At 41.9% G+C, this 22,488-nt stretch overlaps 1 protein-coding gene across 1 annotated transcript; it reads right to left on the bottom strand.

The window, feature by feature from the left end:
* Positions 1 to 264: 264 nt before the first annotated feature.
* On the bottom strand, positions 265 to 22,258 carry LOC311226315 (nuclear transport factor 2-like). Its single transcript, XM_084311731.1, has 5 exons — positions 22,191 to 22,258; positions 21,747 to 21,877; positions 18,456 to 18,527; positions 5,387 to 5,485; positions 265 to 660 (listed from the first exon to the last, which is right to left on the bottom strand). The coding sequence occupies exons 2-5, from the start codon at positions 21,852 to 21,854 to the stop codon at positions 544 to 546; spliced, it is 396 nt and encodes a 131-aa protein (XP_084167857.1). The 5' UTR covers positions 21,855 to 21,877; positions 22,191 to 22,258; the 3' UTR covers positions 265 to 543.
* Positions 22,259 to 22,488: the final 230 nt, after the last annotated feature.

The following is a 22,488-nucleotide window of genomic DNA, read 5'->3' on the forward strand; positions in this document are numbered from 1 at the left end:
AAGAAGCACTGTTACTGTACAACAGAAAAATAATCTACCAAAAACAAATTTCCAAACTTTTTGTTCTATGTTTATATATTTTAATAATGGCAAATTCTGGGTTTCGCCCTTCATGCTAATTCTACTTAATTTCTTTAATTTATCTTAATTATTATTCAATTAATACGGTTATTTTAAGGAGTTGTTATTATTATGGTGTATAATTAACTCTGTTCCCTAGTGCATTGGGTATGAACAATAGAGAAAGGGTGACACAAGTTTTTTGGACTTATAAATTCATTTATTGGACCGTATTCAAGTGGAAACTTGTTGGGACAACTGTCGTTATCTTTGGCGACTACTAGTAGGCACTCATAGTAACTGTCAAAAACGGACAGAGTAATTGAAACATTTACTGTAAACACATGAGCTTGACATACAAATAATCATTGCGGAACCAGAATAAAAAAAACATACACTGAACAGATATTAATAGATGAATGTCATATCAAAAAAGGCGACGTCCTGAAAGGCGAGCGAGCAGACAAAAAGAACTCCAGACCGCTAGACTCCAAAGTTGTGTAACGCCAGGCGGAACATGTCGTTCGTGCACGCCCACTTGCCCTCGAAGTTCCTCAACATGAATACCTGCTGGAAGCCCATCACCTGATCCTCGTCTGCCTGTTGGGGAGACAAAATGGTAAATGGGTGCATTTATATAGTGCTTTTATCCAAAACGCTTTACAATTTCTTCCTCACATTTACCCATTCGCTCACACACCAACGGCAGAGGCGACCATTAGGGGTGGAACGGTATGCATTCGAACCGTACACCGTTCGGCACGACCTCCCCGGTTTGGGGCGTGTGTGTATTGTACGGTTCATGGGATGAGCAAAAAAAATCTTCGTTTGGCCGGGAGAGGTGACGCGCCGGCTTGAAATGGCAAGCGCAATATATTATAAACCAATCTTCATTACGATTTTTTTTTTGTGTTTACTAACTCCAACCGGGACTATTGCCGCTTTTCCACTGCATGTTATCAACTCGATTCAACTCCGGTAACGTTAGAGTCGAGAAGGTCCCACACGCTAAACGGTCCGTACGGACCCGCCAACCCATAGATAGTTCCAACTCACAGAATTACGTTAATCCACCACAGTTGCACTCAATATTTAAATAATGTTAGTCTAAATAAATGTAGACAGACAATGTACGTATTTTAAAAATAGAATGAACAGAGCAGTGTTGTTTTGAAACAGTACAGTGTGTGTGTTAGTTTGATGTATGCTGCAATTTATATTGATGGCCTTCTAATTTGTTTGTTTATTTTAAATAACAGTGACACTTTTCCCTTTGATAAGAAATCCAGCCATATTCCTTTCATTGTATTTCAAATACTGCACTTTAATTTCAAGCGGAAAACTAATCTTTCCATTAAGAACTGACAATCAGGGAATTTAAACATTGTTGACATTGTTTTTTTGTGTTTATTTTAAAGAAAGGAAAGTCTAGTGCTGGTTGAGCTATGCATACTTTGTGTTGATGGCCTTTGCCTATAATGTGGCCACAAAAATAGAAAGGTTTAATTATTTTGTTTGTTTGCACCAAGTTAATACTTTGACAAATGTAGCCTATATTTTTCAGTCAGTTCGGTCTGCCAAACATTATTTAAGGCACACCGCTGCAAACCTTTATTATTTTTTTAAATAAATGAGAAGCATGTTTACATTTTTGGAGTGTTACATAGAACATGCTTACTTTGCAGCCTGGACATTTCCCCGCAAAAACAGAGGTTATTGCAACTAGGGATGGGTACCTAATCTGGTACTTTTAAGGGTACCGACCTATTCACGTCGGTACTACCGAATACTAGGGGTGGGAATCACCAGAGGCCTCACGATACAATATTATCACGATACTTAAGTCACAATACGATAGTATTGAGATTAAAAATATATTGCGATATGCTGAGTATTGCGATATTAATATTGAGATATATTACCTTTTTTCAACTGCAAAGTAAAACTTTGTCAACATGTTTTATCTAATACATTTTTTATTAGATTTCAGTCTGTTCATCTCACTTCAATAATTTTTATTGCAGCAAATGGTATTTTCTCAAGCAGACAGATGTCAACACTAATCTGTGTTGCATGTACCTGACAAACTGTTTGTATTACAGTCATGTTCCAACTTAACTGAATGCACACATGTGCGTGTGTGTGGACTACTGTACTATTACAGGTATTGAAATGAACAATGCAACTTCAAAAAAAAAAAGTAGAAAAAAATGTGCATAATAAAATATCGATACAGTATCGCCACACAAAATATCACGATACTATACTGTATAGATATTTCCCCCCACCACTACCGAATACCGCTCACGTGAGATACACCGGTGCCAAATTATATAAAAAAAAAAAATACCGGTAATCCGATGACATCAACGTTTACCGCGAAACGAAACCTATGAAGTGTGCCGCACGTTCACGTCAACATTCACTCGCACAATACACGCTTACCTATGATTTGACTTGATTCAACAACAAAGCAGTTGGGGCAATGGCAAGCAGAAAACGGTTGCAAGTGTGGTTACACTTTACAAAGCTAGATGTAGACAACGCTCGCTGCAATATATATTAACAAATTGTTCTAAATAAATAATTTTAAGTTTGGAATTTTTTTTTTACAACGGAGGTAGGTAGACTAAAGTCTCGAAAAACGGTACCGTTGGGTACCGGTATCGATTCACAGGTACCGGTTCAAATGTGAACGGTATCCAACCCTAATTGCAACATAGAAGAAATAGTTAAGACCATTTTAAAGCACCCAGGCAGACCAGAGAACTCTAGATTAGCATCGTACTTGGGCCAGAGGATGATTGTACTACTGGAATTCAAGTCAGATTCAGGTGTCATAGCAGCATAGACCACCGCAACACTTCCAGTATTCTGAAATCATGGGAGAGAGCGGGGGGAGAAAATGAATGTGCACTTTCTCGGCCGAGCTATAGTCACTTTTCCACACCTACTCCCGAACTCTGCATGCGCAGAATGCCCACGGAGTCTCTCTGAATTGTCCAAAGATCTAGGTTTATCAATCTGCGCATGCAGAGTTCGGGAGTAGGTGCGGAAAAGTGATCGACTTGGGATTGGTCTCTCCGTGTTCAGGAGACTTGGATCATTTCTCCCGCACCCCCACAGCCGTAGCTACAACCACTCTCATCCACATTCATTCATTTTCTCCCCCCGCTCTCTCTCCCATGAGCTCAATGTAACGCGGAAGTGCAGTGGTCTATCGGGGAGGAGGGAAGGGGAGGTACAGTACTACAGGCAGAACAGGTAATAATAGCAATAGTAATCTGCACATAGAACATAGTAATAATAGTGGTAGAAAGGCACGATTCAATCATTCAGTAATAATAGTGATAATAGTATACATGGTCCATAATGTAGTAGGATACTGCACTGGAGTCCATGCAGTGTTTAGTAGTTAAGAGTCAGACAGTCCTAACAGTTCTCCAGCCGTTAGTAGCAGGTGGGTTACTGGCATGAAGGACTGTCCGAGGCGGTTTGTAGTGTGGGGGTCTAGTTTGACTCCCACTACCAGTTCGACTCCCTTCCTCACCAGCTTGTTCAGTTTGTTAAGTGTCTCTTGAGTTGATGTTACCTCCCACCCCTCCAGCGTACCACAGTGAAGAAGCACATATACCTTGTAGTAGCGCTGGCTACTACAGCCTGGTCAAATGACTGCAGTGGCGAGTGGCCTGCTGTGACACACATTGATTTCCTAGTTTACATTTGTATTAAAATACTGCAGTATTTAGTGATATATATTTTTTTTTTTTTTTTTTTAAATGTATTATACATTATTATTACAATTGCCTGAAGTTAGAAACTAAAATAATATTCCATAAGGGAGAACATTTAAAAAAAAAAAAAAAAGTTCCAACTGTAAAGTCAGACATGTAAATAACGTAAAAAGAGAAAATAATATCTTTATTTCGGTTTCTGCTGCCTATTTCAATGTTGTTGTACATGTATGTGCATGTACACCCCCCCCCCCCCCAAAAAACTTGTGGCTAAAACAATCTGTGCAGCTACCAAGCTTTCGTTCTTTTCTCATCATTTTGGCTCTGTACACCACCACAATGGATTTAAAATGAAACCATCAAGATGAGATTTAAGTGCAGACTTTAATTTGAGGGTATTTACATCCAAATCCAGTGTAGGGATTACAACAAAAGTCCCTTTACAAGGAAGAGCAGATAAAAGGTCTAGAGTTCATTTAAAGTGTAGTATTTGCATTTGGAATCTGTTGCCATCTACTCTTAATGAGGTCCAAAGAGCTGTCACTATCAGAGAAGCAAGCCATCATTACGCTGAAAAACCAAAACAAACCCATCAGATAGCTGCCCCTAAACTGTGGAATAGCCTCCCCTTCCATATCAGGTCAGCCCAGACCCTTGATGTCTTTAAGTCCCAGCTTAAGACTTATCTATTTTCCCTGGCCTTTGACCAGAGCTGAGCCTGCCTCCTAGGTCGTTACTTTTAGTCATTTTATGCCTTATTTTGTATTCTACTTTTCTTTTGTTTTTATCTGAACCCCTGCACTTATTTGTATTTGCACTTTTATATTTAGTATATGCTTTGTATATGTATTTTCTTCTTTGCCCTATGTTTTATCTGTGAAGCACTTTGGTACAGTCACAACTGTTGTAAATGTGCTATATAAATTTAAAAAAAATTGATTGATTGATTGATTGATTGAGAGATGGCAAAAACACCACATGGGATATCATATATATATTGACTTGTGAACAACACTCGTAAGGAACAGTCCCTGTTGACTGTTCTGAATCCCTGAGAATTCAGAAGAAAATATAAAACATCTCCTTCCTGTTCACTATTATGCAAACACAGAGCGGTGCATTTTCCGTTATATTTTGTTAACGGAACACACCGTTATGGAAAATGCTCTCAGTCTTCTCCAGCGTCAGATGAAGAAGATGGATACCGTTCTCCTCTCTCTGCGTTCAGTAGAACGCTATCCGGCTGCAAGCTAGCCTAGCTTAGCACAAATGAATGGAAGCAGATACAGACCACTAGCTTAAAACTCTGAGAGGTGTTTTTGGCTAACAGCTAGGCTAGCTGGTCCATATCGGCTTCCATTCATTTGTGCTAAGCTAGGCTAGCTTGCAGCCAGATAGCTTTCTATTGAACGCACAGAGAGGAAATTTGTATCCACCTTCTTGTCCGACTCTGGAGAAGACGGTAAGCGCATTTCTCATAATGTTGGCAATGTTTCCATAATTTCTAGAACAGCGGAAGAGGTTGAAAGTGTGTGAAAGACCCCTAGCTACAGACACCGGGGCCGGATTACTGACTTGGGTACAAAGCTCACCTTTAGCTGTCCCATCACCATGATAAAGACGCAACTGTCCGGTGTAGGCTGGTAGTCTTTTGCTGTGATACTGTGTTGAATGACTTTGAAAGGCAGGCTCTGTGGAAGGGAAGGGAGACCAGGTTTACCGTCACGGTAACATGGGAGACTTTTGATTGGATGATCATCCCTTTCAAACCCAAGTTGTCTGAATGTTGGGAATGGGCTTAACTGTTAACATGCCAACAAGTTCCAAGTGGGTAGCTGTTAAAAGCTTAACAATTGACCACATCCAGATTCAATTGGACGTTGGATTTTAAAAAGGTAGAATCTGTAATACTGTTAAACAGTGATTTATAGACAAAAGACCCATGCACTTTAACATGTTTTGTTTTGGTCTGATGTGTGAGAGTTGGGGAGGTATAACGTATGTACAGTATAATGAGTTGCTAAACTCCAACCAAAACATGTAAACAAAGTGTAACACCAAGCAGGGGTCCTTCAACCAAGGGGTCACTGTTTTGACAGCATTACAGAGTCTACCTTTAAGGCCAAAATTCAAGAAATGTCTCCCCTAACAAAGAGTAATTGGAAAAAAGCCATGCAAACACATGGAGAGAACATGCAAACTCCACACAGAAAGGCCCCCTGCTGGGGTTTGAACCTTCGTGCTGTGAGGCAACACTACTAACTACTGCACCACTGTGCCATTGTTAAGCCTCCAGCATTTAATGGTCTATTTAGAGTACTGCTAACTGGTAGCCTGACAAGTTGTACTAATGAAAGAGCTATGGTGGCACTACCGCCTATAAATCCAGGGGTGAATAGTCTTACCACACGCTCTACCTCAAATGCCCCATTTCACTTTTACATCACAATATAAAACACTGCTTTACACCATGGGATCAAAAAGGGGGGGGGGGGGCTACGTGGTGCAGTGGGCAAGGCGCTCACCACAAATACTGGAGACGCTGGGTTCGCCTGTTCGAGCCCAGCGCTCCACATTGCTTTCAGTTTAGCTGGTCATCCGTACTAATACACATTGGCAGTATTAGGGGGTGGGAAACTGATGGGTGGGGATAGAGCGTTGTGGACAGCGACTCCTACAGGTCGGTTGGTGCGCCTGCGCAGTAGAATCAGGAAGCGATGGGGGCGGCGCCCCTCCAAAGCGCAGACCCCCGACGCTGAAATATCACGCCGCGCAGGTGAAAAGATGCGACTGCTGTTACCTCGAGTATCGGAGGGGACTCGTGCTATGTATGACTTAGTCCACATTGCAGCCGGCTTGTGGGAGGCAAGAAACAGCGTTCGAGACAGGGGAGGATTGAATTGGATGATACGAAATTGGGATGGGAGAAAAATAGAAAATGGGAGAAAAAGTGGATAAAAAAAAGGGGGGGGGGGATTCAAAACGTATTACATAGTTCAATGATGCAAAAGGTTGATTCTGTAAAAATGTCAGCTTTCAAACCTCGGGAATTCGATGTTGAATGGAGTGTCTATAATGAGAGGGAGCGTTCCGGGAGTTTTGAATGGAGAAATCCGTAATGCTAAAGATGGCGACAACATCGAAACTACAAAACAAACGTATAAAACATAAACATATAAATGTTATTTTACATTGTTGAGTGAAATTATAATCCACTGCATTTTGATGTGAAATGTGAGTTTTAAAGATGCATACAATTTATCAACATCTTTGCGGTGAATGGTTGCCATGGTAACTAAGGACTCTATGGCAGAAACCACTGGATGGTGCATATATAGAATGGGTCAGGTCTCGTTAGTTGCGGTGGAGTGACCAGACTTCTCTTTGAGACGTTGGTTGTAGTTTTATCCACATCGTTTGTATGCAATGACATTGACCTGGGTGAATGTTTGTATGTAATGACATTGACCTGGGTGAATGTTTGTATGTAATGACATTGACCTGGGTGAATTTACATCATTTGAATACCTTGCTATTGAGCTCAAAGCTGAACCATCTTTGCTCATCATCACATTATACCAACCACCAAAATACTCATCACTATTTCTCACTAGGCATCATTAGATAAGATTATTCCTACATAGAGATCTGAATATTCATATTAATAAGAAGAATGACCCCAAGGCTATTGGACAGCTTTGAGCTTACCAAACATGTAAATGAACCCATGGTCTGACTCCGACTCTGGACGTAGTGATAACGACAACGTTTGATAATGATGATTGTTTTGATTGATGAAGATAAAAACATCATTGATAAAGTGTCAGTTATCGAATTACCTTTATCTGTGTATTTTTTGTATGCTAACCTAATCTTAACTAGGACCAAAACAGACTGTAGTTAGAGGAAGGGTACTAGATGACATGGCAGAGGAAATGTTCTCGAATATCATGAGACTATCTAAACCATCCAGCCTGGACTGCTCTTTAAACTGCATGGTTGAAAATCTCAACAACACCTTATCATTTACACTGGATGCTGTCGGTCCACTGAAGATCAAAAAGAAGTCGACTGACAAAGTCTCCCCATGGGTAAACAATAGCAGTGTTGGTCAGACTAAGAATCTGTAGAGCTGCTGAACGAAAATGGAGGAAAACGAAGCTCACAGTTCACTACGATATATATAAAGAAGCCATGACTACTAAGAAAGGACTACTTTTCTAAGATTATCACAGAGAAATCTGGAAACTCTAGAACACTCCAGCTAAATACTGCCCCCACCCCTCTGCAGGCCTCTGCATCGAAATGTGAAGAACTTACATTAGCATTATTTTTCAATAACATCAATCACAGCCAGCATTCCAAACTGGCATGGAATGTAACTCCTCCACTTCCTGTACTGACGCCTACAGCTTTTTTAAGTGGATATTCGCAAGTGTCTCAAATCATGTCCTAGAGTTTATAAACACATCGCTTCCAACAGGCTTCTTCCCAGATGCATTAAATACAGCAGCTGTAAAACCCTTACTAAAGAAACCCAAATTAGACAGTAATGTACTGACCAACTATAGGCCGATATCCAACCTTCCATTCATTAGCAAGATACTTGAAAAGATTCTCAGTCCAAATAAAATCATTTCTTTAAGAGAACATCAACATGGAGGAATTTCAATAAGGCTTCAGAATATACCACAGCCATAACACCAAACTAAACTCGGATGCAAATAAAGTCTCAATTCTTGTCCACTTAGACCTAAGTGCAGCATTTGTCACGATTGACCGTGATATCCTAATAATGCCCCGATCGATCGGCCACCGATCGTTATCGGCCGATAATCAGTATAAATGTGCGATTGGTAGGGATGGGTACCGAATTCGGTACTTTTGAGGTACCGAACCGAAACACGTCGGTACTACCGAGTATCGAATCAAGTGAGAAACCGAAAAAAAATAAATAAATAAATAAAAAAAAAAAAAATTTATTATTTTTTTTTAAACTTTTTTCTTTTCATGTCAACGTTCACACGCACAATATATGCTTACCTAGGATTTGACTTGATTCAACAACAAAGCAGTCGGAGCAATGACAAGCCGAAAACTGTCGAAATTGTAGTTATTTGAAGTTTGGATTTTTTTTTACGACTGAGGTAGGTAAATTAAATTTCGACAGTTTTCGGCTTGTCATTGCTCCGACTGCTTTGTTGTTGAATCAAGTCAAATCCTAGGTAAGCATATATTGTGCGTGTGAACGTTGACATGAAAAGAAAAAAGTAAAAAAAAAAAAAAAGTAAAAAAAAGAATATATATATATTTTTTTTTTAAGTACCGAAAAAAGGTACCGTTGGGTACCGGTATCGATTCACAGGTACCGGTACCGGTATCGGTTCAAATGTGAAAGGTACCCATCCCTAGCGATTGGTGATCGGTGATAATGCTTTATTTTCGCCGATCGTCAAAGCCGATCTCACTCGCTGCCGCTGAGTTCTGTCTCAGACACCGGGAGCTGTGCGGCGTCTGCTCATCCCTCCAGCCCCTCCCGCACGCATGTAAACACGGGTCCAGTAGTCTAGTGGGACGGGACACGGGAGGACAGCGTCTCTCTGAGCTAACGTTAGCTTAGCTACCGTTACAAAATGACCCAGTCAACTATTCACTTTTAGTTTAATACATGATGAGGCATTGTCTAACCGAACGGTATCTAGCCGGCCAGCTACCGATAGCTCCTGACATCAACAAACGCTCAATCAAGTCTAGTAGAGACGTGTATACCTGTTAGCTGTTAGCTCACGTTAGCGCAAGTTAGTTCACTGTTCAAAACGAAATGTCCCATTGAACTAAATAATTCACTGAGGCGTTGTATTAACGTTATATATCCGGCTAGAAGTAGCTACAGATAGCTCCTGATATCAATGTCTTATAACACTGATTCGATGCGTATTCGAGCTGAGGGCTTGCTGAATGTGATATGACCACAGTAACGTTATACCAATAGGGTCCATCTGCAGCGCAGGAGAATCCTTGCCGTAGCTCGAGGCTACTCGAGTATAGGGTCCAGGTGCAGCTCCGGAGAATCCTGGCCGTAGCTGGAGGCTACTAGAGTACACACAGACAGTGGAGCTTGTTGCGTGGTGGCGATGTCTCGCAGATAATACAAGTACAAGTCTAATTATATAATATATATATTTTATAAAAAAAAAAAAAAAAAAAAAGATTTATATAAAATTAAATTAATATTTTTTTAATCAAAAACTATCGGTATCGGATCGGTATCGGCCGATATGGCTCACGGCGATCGGTATCGGTGGCAAAAAACGTGATCGGGGCATCCCTATAATAAATCATCTTGAAAAGTTAGCTGGTCTTTCTGACTATGCATCAACTGGTTCAAAACATATCAAAGGGAGAAAATATTATGTCAGGCTGGCTTGGAGGTCATGCTTCTGAGAAACATGACATCTACATTGGAGTTCCACAAGGGAGCTGCCTCGGTCCACTATTCAATATGCTATTCTCAATATATCATTATGATCATCTACTACTGGTTTATTGAAGGTTCCCAACAGAAGCCAAAAGAAAATCGTGGATAAGGCTTGGGCGGTATAATTCTTTTTCATACAGTCATACCTTGCTGACATAATACCCCGTAACCCCGGTATACGGTATATGACGGTATGACTTTCATTTTCAGAGGGGGGGGCTAACAATATACTTGTTATCACCATTAGGGCTGTCTTAAATACTTCGAAGCTTCGTTCGATGGCACAAGCTTCGAACATAAAAAAAAATCGAAGTTAAAAAAAAAAAATCAAAGAAATAAAAAAAAACTTCGATTTGTGTGCGTGTGTGTGCGTGTGTGAGAACTACCCATCCCAGTTAGGACAGCCGAATCCCATCCAATCTTTCGCCGTCGACTAAAGACTCACTTCTTCAACCATTATCTGAAATGATTAAAAAAAGAAAAAAAAAATCTAACCGTGACTAACCTTACTGTCATGCACTTTTCCTAATAAACTAACCTACACGCTACACTGTAACACGCAACACTTTGATAAACATTGTTACTCAGCCGATAGAGTTGTACCCTTCTTGCTGTCTTGTCGTACAGAACTTGTAAGTCGCTTTGGATAAAAGCGTCAGCTAAATGACTAAATGTAAATGTGTGTGTGTGTGTGTGTGCGTGCGTGCGCATGGGGCCATTGGGTGGGGCCGGGGGACAAATACACTGGAGGAAAGTAACCCAGCTCAGCACTGCCCAAATTATATCATCACTATTGCCTGTTTGAAGGATATCATCCTCAAATACATATACACCTACATGCCTTGTAGAATTCCACACATAAGAAAGAAAGATACTGGGATGAATAAACAAAATAGGAAATAAAAGGAAATAAAAATTTAGATAAGGTGCTACTGAGATGTTTTGGTGAGTTCTTTGTTTTTTTGTGGAACTTGCCCTTCTTAAAAATGCATGAACATTCACTGATAATCCGTCTGTAGTGGAGTCTACAAGGTCTACATTGCCGGACCATGTAGAATCCGGACCTTGTAGACTGACATAGTGCATAGTTTAGTCTACACAGGCCATATTTCAAATAATCAAAATCTTACTTCATTCATCTTAAACATTCTTGATTTGGGGGATTGGTAGTTCCCATGAAATCTGAAGTTGTTCAAACGACAACAGCAATCCACCTTGAATTAAATCACACAGCCGAGTGAAACCTTGTTGGCTCAGTCACGAAAGGGGCTACTTAATTAATTAATCCAACCCACTTTATTTATAGAGCACATTTAAAAACAACAACGTTTATGAAAGTGCTGTACAAGTCCCACAACATAAGATAAAAAAAAAAAAAAATCTCGAAGCTTCGAATTAAAATCGAAGCTCGGCCCCGAAGCTTCGATTGCCAAAAAAAGCTTCGAAGGTCAGCCCTAATCACCATACATAACGCTTATATTGAAACACGTTGACATTAGGGCCGTTCTATCAACCTAAAACTGCACTTTTCAACCTCGCACCTAAATTCCTTAGCAACCCGTGTTACCAAGTAAACAAATCACAGAACGATAGCCAGCCAGGTACCGATGTTAGCTCTCAGAACGATCAGCCACGTTAGTTAGCCAGCAACCAGCCAGGTACCGACGTTAGCTCTCAGAACGATAAGCCACGTTAGTTAGCCAGCATCCAGCCAGGTACCGACGTTAGCTCTAAGAACGATTAGCCACGTTAGTTAGCCAGCATCCAGCCAGGCAGAGACGTTAGCTCTCAGAACGATTAGCCACGTTAGTTAGCCAGCAACCAGCCAGGCAGAGACGTTAGCTCTCAGAACGATTAGCCACGTTAGTTAGCCAGCATCCAGCCAGGTACCGACGTTAGCTCTCAGAACGATTAGCCACGTTAGTTAGCCAGCAACCAGCCAGGCAGAGACGTTAGCTCTCTGAACGATTAGCCATGTTAGTTAGCCAGCATCCAGCCAGGTACCGACGTTAGCTCTCAGAACGATTAGCCACGTTAGTTAGCCAGCATCCAGCCAGGTACCGACGTTAGCTCTAAGAACGATTAGCCACGTTAGTTAGCCAGCAACCAGCCAGGTACCGACGTTAGCTCTCAGAACGATTAGCCACGTTAGTTAGCCAGCATCCAGCCAGGTACCGACGTTAGCTCTAAGAACGATTAGCCACGTTAGTTAGCCAGCATCCAGCCAGGCAGAGACGTTAGCTCTCAGAACTATTAGCCACGTTAGTTAGCCAGCATCCAGCCAGGTACCGACGTTAGCTCTCAGAACGATTAGCCACGTTAGTTAGCCAGCAACCAGCCAGGCAGAGACGTTAGCTCTCAGAACGATTAGCCATGTTAGTTAGCCAGCATCCAGCCAGGTACCGACGTTAGCTCTCAGAACGATTAGCCACGTTAGTTAGCCAGCATCCAGCCAGGTACCGACGTTAGCTCTCAGAACGATTAGCCACGTTAGTTAGCCAGCATCCAGCCAGGTTCTGACGTTAGCTCTCAGAACGATTAGCCACATTAGTTAGCCAGCATCCAGCCAGGCAGAGACGTTAGCTCTCAGAACGATTAGCCACGTTAGTTAGCCAGCATCCAGCCAGGCAGAGACGTTAGCTCTCAAAACGATTAGCCACGTTAGTTAGCCAGCATCCAGCCAGGCAGAGACGTTAGCTCTCAGAACGATTAGCCACGTTAGTTAGCCAGCATCCAGACAGGCAGAGACGTTAGCTCTCAGAACGATTAGCCACGTTAGTTAGCCAGCATCCAGCCAGGTTCTGACGTTAGCTCTCAGAACGATTAGCCTGAACTTCCACATTGTCGTCAAGGAAACCTTGCGGATGTCCAGACTTTTTTTTTAAATTTAATCCCCTTTCCATCGCTCGGTGCAAAGCAATATTGCGATACAAAAGTGAAATAGGGCAACTCAGTGTTTCCCATACATTGATTTATGCATGGCGACCCGCCACAATATAAACACTGACGCCACATAATGATTTGTTGTTGGCAGGACAACATCTTATTTCATTGCAGAGCACACAGCTAATTTATTCTCAGAAAATACATATTCATTAACGGGTTGAGTACCATTTTATGGACAAGGGAACTCTTAGAGCAGGTATATTGTACATTTCTGAGTTTGTTTGTTTCGTTTCCCTGTGTCCATTGGTTTTAGGAGCTAAGTGAGAACGGTGATGTTACAGGCAGAGCAGCAGAATACACAGCAGTAGTGTTGGTAACAGTGTGATGTTACAGGCAGAGCAGCAGAATACACAGCAGTAGTGTTGACTGTTGACAGTGTGATGTTACAGGCAGAGCAGCAGAATACACAGCAGTAGTGTTGGTAACAGTGTGATGTTACAGGCAGAGCAGCAGAATACACAGCAGTAGTGTTGGTAACAGTGTGATGTTACAGGCAGAGCAGCAGAATACACTGCAGTAGTGTTGACACAGTGTGATGTTACAGGCAGAGCAGCAGAATACACAGCAGTAGTGTTGACACAGTGTGATGTTACAGGCAGAGCAGCAGAATACACAGCAGTAGTGTTGGTAACAGTGTGATGTTACAGGCAGAGCAGCAGAATACACAGCAGTAGTGTTGACACAGTGTGATGTTACAGGCAGGGCAGCAGAATACACAGCAGGGCCCTATTCCCCGTACCTGGTTCAACTAAGTCGATCAAGAGTCCCATTATCCAGATTCAGTTAACCCGATGTTTGAAGCCGGGATTTTCCTGTTCCTCGAACACTGATTCAGTCTCGTTAACTCGAACCAGACTTGAGACTCTGGATAATTGCGCGCGGCCGCTTCAGTTGAAAAGACAGCAGGTGTAGATCGCAGAAATCCTGATCTTATAACGGCATTGATTGATTGATTGTTTTAAAACTTTATTAACAGATTGCAGGCGGCTCAATAGCCTCGCAGACAAGTTAAATGCATAATCTATAGGCTAATTTTAAATCCCTCATTACCCCAATCAATCAGATTATATTTCTTTAAACGTTCCTGCTGGCAGTAGGTTTATGCATTGAATAATCAAATGAGATCTTGCTAGCGAAAATAATTAGTTCAACTGTTTCAGAATAAGGATACGGCTCTCTTATCTATTGATTGATGTATGGTGGATATTTTACTTATCTGCACTGTGGTGTGACGGTTTGCGCTTTTGCCTTTCACGCAGACGGCCCGTGTTCGAATCCCCCTCCTTCTAGTCTTTTTCTTCTTTTTGCAATGTAAATACTTTGGTGCACGTTTAGAGCTATATAAAGAATGACATCCTCAATGCATGTAGATTTATAATATTTTAACTTAAAACTAGGCTACTTTTGCGTATAATCATTAATATTATATTCCAAAAAAATTATATTCGAAACGCGGGGTTTCGAACTCGGGTCGCCCGGTTGACAGGATTAAGCACTAGCCGTTGGACCACTGTGCCAGACGAGATATATCCATTGTGTATCCATTAATGGACAAGAGACCCGCGTTTCGAATATTTTTCTTTTGAATGAAGTTTTATCTCTTTATTCTCAAATGCATTAATGTGACGTCAACGGCTCATTCAATTTCTCAAATCCGTCAAACAGTGCATCTCAGACATTTTAATCCCAGTTACAATATCACAATAACGTGTGAGTGATGATACAATTCAACAATCCTCAGAGTCCTCGTAATTCATAATCCACAAAAACCACAATCCACGCATAGACACTTCAATTTTATGCTTGAATGAAACACAATCCGGGCGCTCCGTTAAGCAAATCTACAGCGGAGAATATATGAAACTAATCAGAGCCAAACGGCCGATAGGTTTCATTCATTAAAAATATCCCCGCGGGATTCACATTTGCAATGCGCCTGCAGCGTGTATCGCACTCCGAGCGCCGTATATGACGTGCATTATTTTATTTAGACAAAGTAAATCTATAGGCTGAATATGATTTATTAGTTCAAGTTCAAGTTCAAGTTCTTTAATAGTTGTCATACAGAAGTACAGAATACTTTCATACAAAATGCTTCTTACTGTTACGCTCCAGAGACTGTGCTAGACAAGATAGTATCAATAACATAATAACATAATATAGCATGAATTTAGAAGAAGAAAATGAGGTCACAGTGTTCGGTATAGACATATGTACAATGTTCTGAGTTACCATATAATATACAATACACAATACTATGCAGTGTACTAATGTACAGTACTATCTAGTGCAAAGCAGAAATGGGATGAGGTACAATTTTAGGTACAATTTACAGTAAGGTGTACGAGTTGTAGTGCAATCCTTCATCCATAAATATAAAGTGTGGGGAGTGGGTGCTACAGTGTGTTTGTTTAAAGTGGGTGTGTGCTATAAAGTGTGTGTAGTGGGTGCTACAGTGTGTTTGTTTAAAGTGAGTGTGTGCGTGTGGATGTGTGTGCTATGTGTGTTTGGTGGTTGTTGTTGTGTAGTGTTCATTCATTGTTCGTTTAGCAGCCTGATGGCCTGGAGATAGAAGCTACTTCTGAGTCTTTCTGTGCTCGCCTTGAGACTCCTGTATCGCTTGCCTGACGGCAGCAGTTCAAAGAGGCAGTTGTTCGGGTGGCTCGAGTCCTTAATAATTCTCTTAGCCTTCCCCTTGCAACGCTTGTGGTAAATGTTCTGGAGGGTGGGGAGCCCCCCTCCAATTGTGCGTTCGGCTGAACGTGTCACTCTTTGTAGTCTGCTTTGGTCTTTTGCAGTGCTATTCCCAAACCAGGAGGTGATGTTGCCGGTCAAGATGCTCTCTATTGTACATGAGTAGAAGTTCTTAAGGATCTTCTGGCTGACTTGGAACTTCCTTAGGCGCCTGAGGAAGTAGAGGCGTTGTCGTGCCTTCTTCACCACACTGTTAATGTGTGTGGTCCATGTCAAGTCCTCGGATATGTAGGCTCCGAGGTACTTGAAGCTGTTGACTCTCTCAACCGGTGCCCCGTCGATGCTGAGGGGGCTGTAGTCCTTGACCCCCGACCTCCTGAAGTCCACAATCATCTCCTTTGTTTTGCTGACGTTCAGGGAGAGGCTGTTTTCCTGGCACCATCCCGCCAGGACCTTGACCTCTTCCAGGTAGGCCCTCTCGTCGTTGGCAGAGATCAGGCCCACCACCACTGTGTCGTCAGCAAATTTGACGATTGTATTGCTACTCCGCTGAGCCACACAGTCGTGTGTGTACAGGGAGTAGAGGAGGGGACTCAGAACACAGCCCTGGGGGGCCCCTATGTTGAGGGTGATGGATGAGGAGGTGCAGTTGCCTGCTCTCACCACCTGGGGTCTGCCAGTCAGGAAGTCCAAGACCCACTGGCAGAGGTCATAGCCCAAGCCCAGGTCCCTGAGCTTGGCTATGAGTATGGAGGGGACTATGGTATTGAATGCCGAGCTGTAGTCGATGAATAGCATTCTCACATAGTTCCCCTGCCTCTTGTCCAGGTGTGATGCTGCTGTGTGCAGCACATGGGATATGGCGTCCTCCGTGGACCTGTTGGGGCGGTATGCAAATTGCAGGGGGTCCATGTTGATGGGGAGGGAGGAGCAGATGTAGCCCTTTACTAGCTTCTCAAAGCACTTCATGGCTATGGAGGTGAGAGCTACAGGGCGGTAGTCGTTGAGGCAAGCAGGCTTGGATTTTTTGGGTACAGGGATAATAGTGGACTTCTTCAGGCAGGTGGGGATGACAGCCTGTTCTAAGGACAGGTTAAATATGTCAGTGAATACTGGGGCCAGTTGGTCGGCACAGACTTTTAGGACGCGGCCGGGGATGCCGTCCGGACCTGCTGCCTTCCTGATATTCACTTTTTTTAAAGGTCCGCCTCACCTCATGCTCTGTTACCCTGAACACTGGGTAACAGCATTTAGTTCTATTATTATACATTTCAAAAGCCCCCTCTAGGAAAACGAAGCACAGAAACATAATTCAGAATGGTATAATGCAGATCTACACTGTGAGAATCATTTCAGGAAGCGAGCTGGCTTTTCTTTGCGGGGGCGTGGCCATGGTTCATCCAGCTAACTAAACTTAACCCTGCTCTCGACCAGGCTCAAACTTTTTGATCTGTTGTCATGGTGATTTATTTTAGACAATCGAGCGCCGGGGAACAGAAAGGTCCGGCTTAAGTCAGGCTATGCTGGAAATTATCCGGCTAACTCAGTTAGCCAGGTACGGGGAACGGGGCCCAGTAGTGTTGGTAACAGTGTGATGTTACAGGCAGAGCAGCAGAATACACAGCAGTAGTGTTGACTGTTGACAGTGTGATGTTACAGGCAGAGCAGCAGAATACACAGCAGTACTGTTGACTGTTGACAGTGTGATGTTACAGGCAGAGCAGCAGAATACACAGCAGTACTGTTGACAGTGTGATGTTACAGGCAGAGCAGCAGAATACACAGCAGTACTGTTGACAGTGTGATGTTACAGGCAGAGCAGCAGAATACACAGCAGTAGTGTTGGTAACAGTGTGATGTTACAGGCAGAGAAGCAGAATAAATACACAGCAGTAGTGTTGACAGTGTGATGTTACAGGCAGAGCAGCAGAATACACAACAGTAGTGTTGACAGTGTGATGTTACAGGCAGTCAAGTCAAGTCAAGAGTTTTAATTGTCACGGCATACAGGTATACAATGAAATGCGGGTGGTCTTGCAGTAGTGTTGACAGTGTGATGTTACAGGCAGAGCAGCAGAATGCACAACAGTAGTATTGGTGACTGGTGATGGTGCAGTAAAGGTGGCAATATTTACCATTTAAGTCAAGAAACTAACAGAGAGTAAGTGCAACATTTATCAAGCCACAAATGTGCAGTAAAAAAACAAGTCCTGCCTGCACTGACCCTAACTGCTCTCGAGTCTGTTGTGGAATATTTTGATACAAATTGACTCGTCTAAATGTCTACAGTTCATTGTCATGGATGGCTGATTTAAAATATTCCACAACAAGTCATAACCACACAAAACTCAATGGACACATAAAACAAACAAAGAAATGCAAGATAAAAAGTGTTTCATTCTGAAAATAGCACCCAGCTTGTTATTGAATATGTATTTGTCATTTTCAGTAGACAATTGACATATTTGCAATGGAGCACTTCACATCCGTTAGGCCTATTATTTTTTAAACGTAGCCCTCACCACTAATGTAAACACACTTACCGCTAGTTTCTCGATTATTGCTTTCCTCCCTGGATAGCACACACCTTCCCACGTCAAGCAGGCTTCTTCAGTCTGCAAAAGGAGCAGGTAGAGCTAGTTTGTGATATGAAACACCAATAAAAAAATAAAAAAAGTACTACCAAGAGCCAAACAATTAATCAAAATCACAATATGGCCTAGTGCAATATCAAAATCACAATTTGGCCTAGTGCAATATCAAAACCACAATTTGGCCTAGTGCAATATCAAAATCCCAATATGGCCTAGTGCAATATCAAAATCCCAATATGGCCTAGTGCAATATCAAAATTGCAGGAGGCTGCAATATTTGTCAAAGATGTAGTTTGCATCTACATTATGTATTGTGATGCTACAGTGGTGTCCTGGACTACAAATCATATCCTACAGGCTTACAATTAAAAATAAAATAAAAAAACACATCTTTGTTTGGTACAGATCCCAGCAATAATCACACTATATGTGTTTGCATCCGTTCTTTCAATGCAAATGAAAATAATTACTGTTTTTTTCCATCTTCCCTCTAATATTGCAAATGATATCGCAATTGCAATATAATCACAATTAGATATTGTTTCCAAATCATTCAACCCTACCAAGAACTAGCAATGTAACAAAATATCATGAAACTATGTTTTCCAATACAAAAATATGACAACAATGGTCATCATGTAGACTAAAGGAAGTTTGCAGTATAAGTTGCAATCCTTTTGACCAAATGCCCGGCCTAGTCTGAGTTTTAATTGGAACCATGACCCATAAGGTCACCCGAGTTTGCTCGGAACAGGGTAAAAAGCTTGAGAGATTCTCCCCTCTGTTGCAGAGTTTAAAAGACCTTGATCTCCAACCTTCAAGTTGTACATGTTTTAAGTGATTTATTATTCTTGCTTTTGTCTACCCTTGTCTTGTTGTCTTATTGCTATCATTTTACATACCGTGTGATTTGATATGTTTTATGCTTATTTCTGTATGTACTCAACGTGATTGTAAAATGTGAGAGACCTCATTGGGAAGTGGGGAGGGAGGGGATACATGTATGCAACATGTAAACAACATTTATTTTGGACCTGCAAACGTTTTCATAAATTCATCAATCAGTAGTTTTTTGGAAGGAAAAGGTACGGTATATTCTTTCCACACACTTCTAAAAGCTTTGTGGATGTATTTTTTTTTTTTTTTTAATTACGTGATTACTCTACATAAAAAAAAAATCTATAGCACCTTCTTAACACTTTCCGTGCCAGCAGTGCAGTGCCTAGGTACCCCGTTGCATGCCAGCGCTCTATTTAATGACAAGAGCGATCATATTTGTGAACGCATAAACTATATCTTAAATGATGTGTCTAATACGCCCGTCGCTTATCAATGACTTGTTTGCAGTCAACAAAAACATTTCTATAGTACCTTCTTTAACACTTTCCGTGCCAGCAGTGCAGTGCCTAGGTACCCCGTTGCGTGCCAGCGCTCTATTCAATGACAGAGCGATCATATTTGTGAACGCATAAACTATATCTTAAATGATGTGTCTAATACACCCGTCGCTTATCAATGACTTGTTTGCAGTCAACATTGTCTAAACGGATTTTTTTTTATTTTATTTTTAAATCGGTTCATTTCCGTTTTTTATACCATTTTGAAAAACGCTCGTTTTTTTGAAAGTTTCAGAAAAAAATAAAGATTCCACATGAATCACCCTTTACTCAGTTTACTGGAATACACTGGAGTGCAATATCATCCGGAGACGATAGGGGGCGGTATTTTCCCAATTCGAGCTCCGAGAGAGTTCCAGTGGTAACGTAAGGCTAGATTGATGAAATATGTGGAAATCGCTAATAAAATAAATAACGATTAAACGAAGAGATTTCTCATCGCTGGCACTGAAAGTGTTAACATGTTTGTTTATGCTTCTTGTGTTCTTTCTTTCTCCTGCCGTTTATATTGCTGGATCAGGGCTTCATTGCAAATGCTCCCGCTAATTCAACTCCCCCTCAAATGTATATACTCTCTTTTTAGACTATTTTTGTATCATAAACAGTACTGTATATTTGTAGATCTGGTATGTCATAAATGTCTAGATGCAACAGTACCGTCTACCTGTATGTCATACGTTATGATGAATTGAAAATGGGGGACCCTGATGTAAACAAGACTAAAGTCTTTCTCTGGTCTGCATCCCCTTAACAATTGTGTGTATTGAGCTGTACTGTATTGTACCCATTCTGCAATCTGTTAATAAAATGTTCAATCAATCAATCAATCACGTCCCTGAATAAATGACGGTGTATGAAGAGTGGTACATAGTCTACCACGCTGTATTTGACGAGGCCCTGCCCCTGTTGTCATTGTACCATTGTACAATAAAGACCAAGCATGGCTTTGTCAGTATTCCAATGTACAGCCCCACCCAACCCCACCCCACCTACCCAACCTCCTCCAATGTACAGTTTCTATGTCAAATGTATGTCAGTATTCCAATGTACAGTGTCCCCCCCCCCCCACCTCCAATGTACAGCCCCACCCCACCTACCCAACCTCCCCCAATGCACAGTTTCTATGTGAAATGTATATACACTCTTTTTCTGGATTTTTTTAGTATCACAAACAGTACTGTATTTGAAAATCTGGTATGTCATAAATGTATAGATGTAGCAGTACTGTCTATCTGTATGTCGTGTGTGTCATATGATGAATTGAAAATGGGGGACCCTGATGGAAACAAGACAAAAGTCTTTCTCAGGTCTGCATCCTCTTAACAATTGTATGTATTGAGCTGTACTGTACTGTACCCATTCTGCAATCTGTTAATAAACTTTTCAATCAATCAATCAAAGTGTGTCTTGGCAATGGCTGATTGATAACAGATTGCAGAATGGGTACAGTACAGCTCAATTACATACATTTGTTAAGGGGATGCAGACCAGAGAAAGACTTTCGTCTTGTTTACATCAGGGTCCCCCATTTTCAATTCATCATAAATATCATCATGGCATATACTGTGGAACTGCTGTGGCTTAACTAAAACCCCAATGTCATTGAGAGAAAAGCTTCACGTTCTCCTCCACAAGAGCTGGGCGACCTTCCACTGTGTCCCGGTGTTGAGCCGGACGTGACGTAGCGGGACGGGCGGAGAGACAGCTCTGCGCAGGAGTGTCATTCGTTCGTCTAGATTATTAATATGGTCCATTCATAACGTTGAATGAAGTGTGTCTGACTAGTTACTAGTGGAACAGCGTTGTGCTTTAGAGGGACAGTGACAATAGAGCTACTACTTACATACAAGTCACCGAGTTTGTTCCTATCGGCGTCGAACTGCTGGTAATAATGATGCACGAATCCTTCTCCTATCTGTTCCCAGATTTGTGTAGAAGTTGTGGCAGCCATGGTTCAACGTGTAGATTTAGGATCTGAAAAGCAGAGAAGCGCCCCTTTGTTTTGAATGAGGATAGCCACCGAAGCTACAGATTCGGCAGGATCACAGCAGGAAGGCATGTCATGACAGTAGCATCCAAACAGCAACAACATGACAACATCTCAACCTCGTTCAGCCCATAAGCTAACTGAGCTAGCTCTTCGAGAACTTCCAACAAGTACACCAGTTAGCGCACACGGAACACGCACGTTTGCTATACACCCAAAGACAGCGACCGCATTCCAACCAAGCACGCGGTACAATATTATTTATATGAAATGACGTAAAAAAATGACTTGAAAATGTACCTGGCCAGAGGTTATACTAGAGCGCTCCAGCGTATCGTGGACGCAAGCCGTCGGAAGTTTCCCGCTTCATCCGGGTTCTTCTTCTTCTTCTTATTGGGGTTTTACGGCGGTCGGCCACCATCTGATTTGGGGCATTACCGCCATCTACCGACCCGGGGATCGGGCCAGTCTGCCTGTATATTTTCCCCAACGGAGTTTCACTTCCGCGTTCGGTTTGTTTGCGCGATCTGATTGGCCACTGACGTTTTTTTTTAGCGCCAATGTCCTAACAAACTGGTTAAGCTTGGCGACTCTTTCG

This window comes from Notolepis coatsorum (assembly GCF_963971535.1).
Source record: "Notolepis coatsorum genome assembly, chromosome: 4".
Lineage (NCBI taxonomy): Eukaryota > Metazoa > Chordata > Actinopteri > Aulopiformes > Paralepididae > Notolepis > Notolepis coatsorum.

Bases quoted from the DNA above. Each gene is read 5' to 3' on its own strand.
- LOC311226315 (XM_084311731.1), bottom strand. From the start codon at position 21,854: ATGGCTGCCACAACTTCTACACAAATCTGGGAACAGATAGGAGAAGGA. The intron at 18,528-21,746 runs GTAAGTAGTAGC...CTCCTTTTGCAG, and splicing joins ACAAACTCGGTGACTTGTAT to ACTGAAGAAGCCTGCTTGAC. The intron at 661-5,386 runs GTGAGCTTTGTA...TCTCCCCAACAG, and splicing joins TGGTGATGGGACAGCTAAAG to GCAGACGAGGATCAGGTGAT.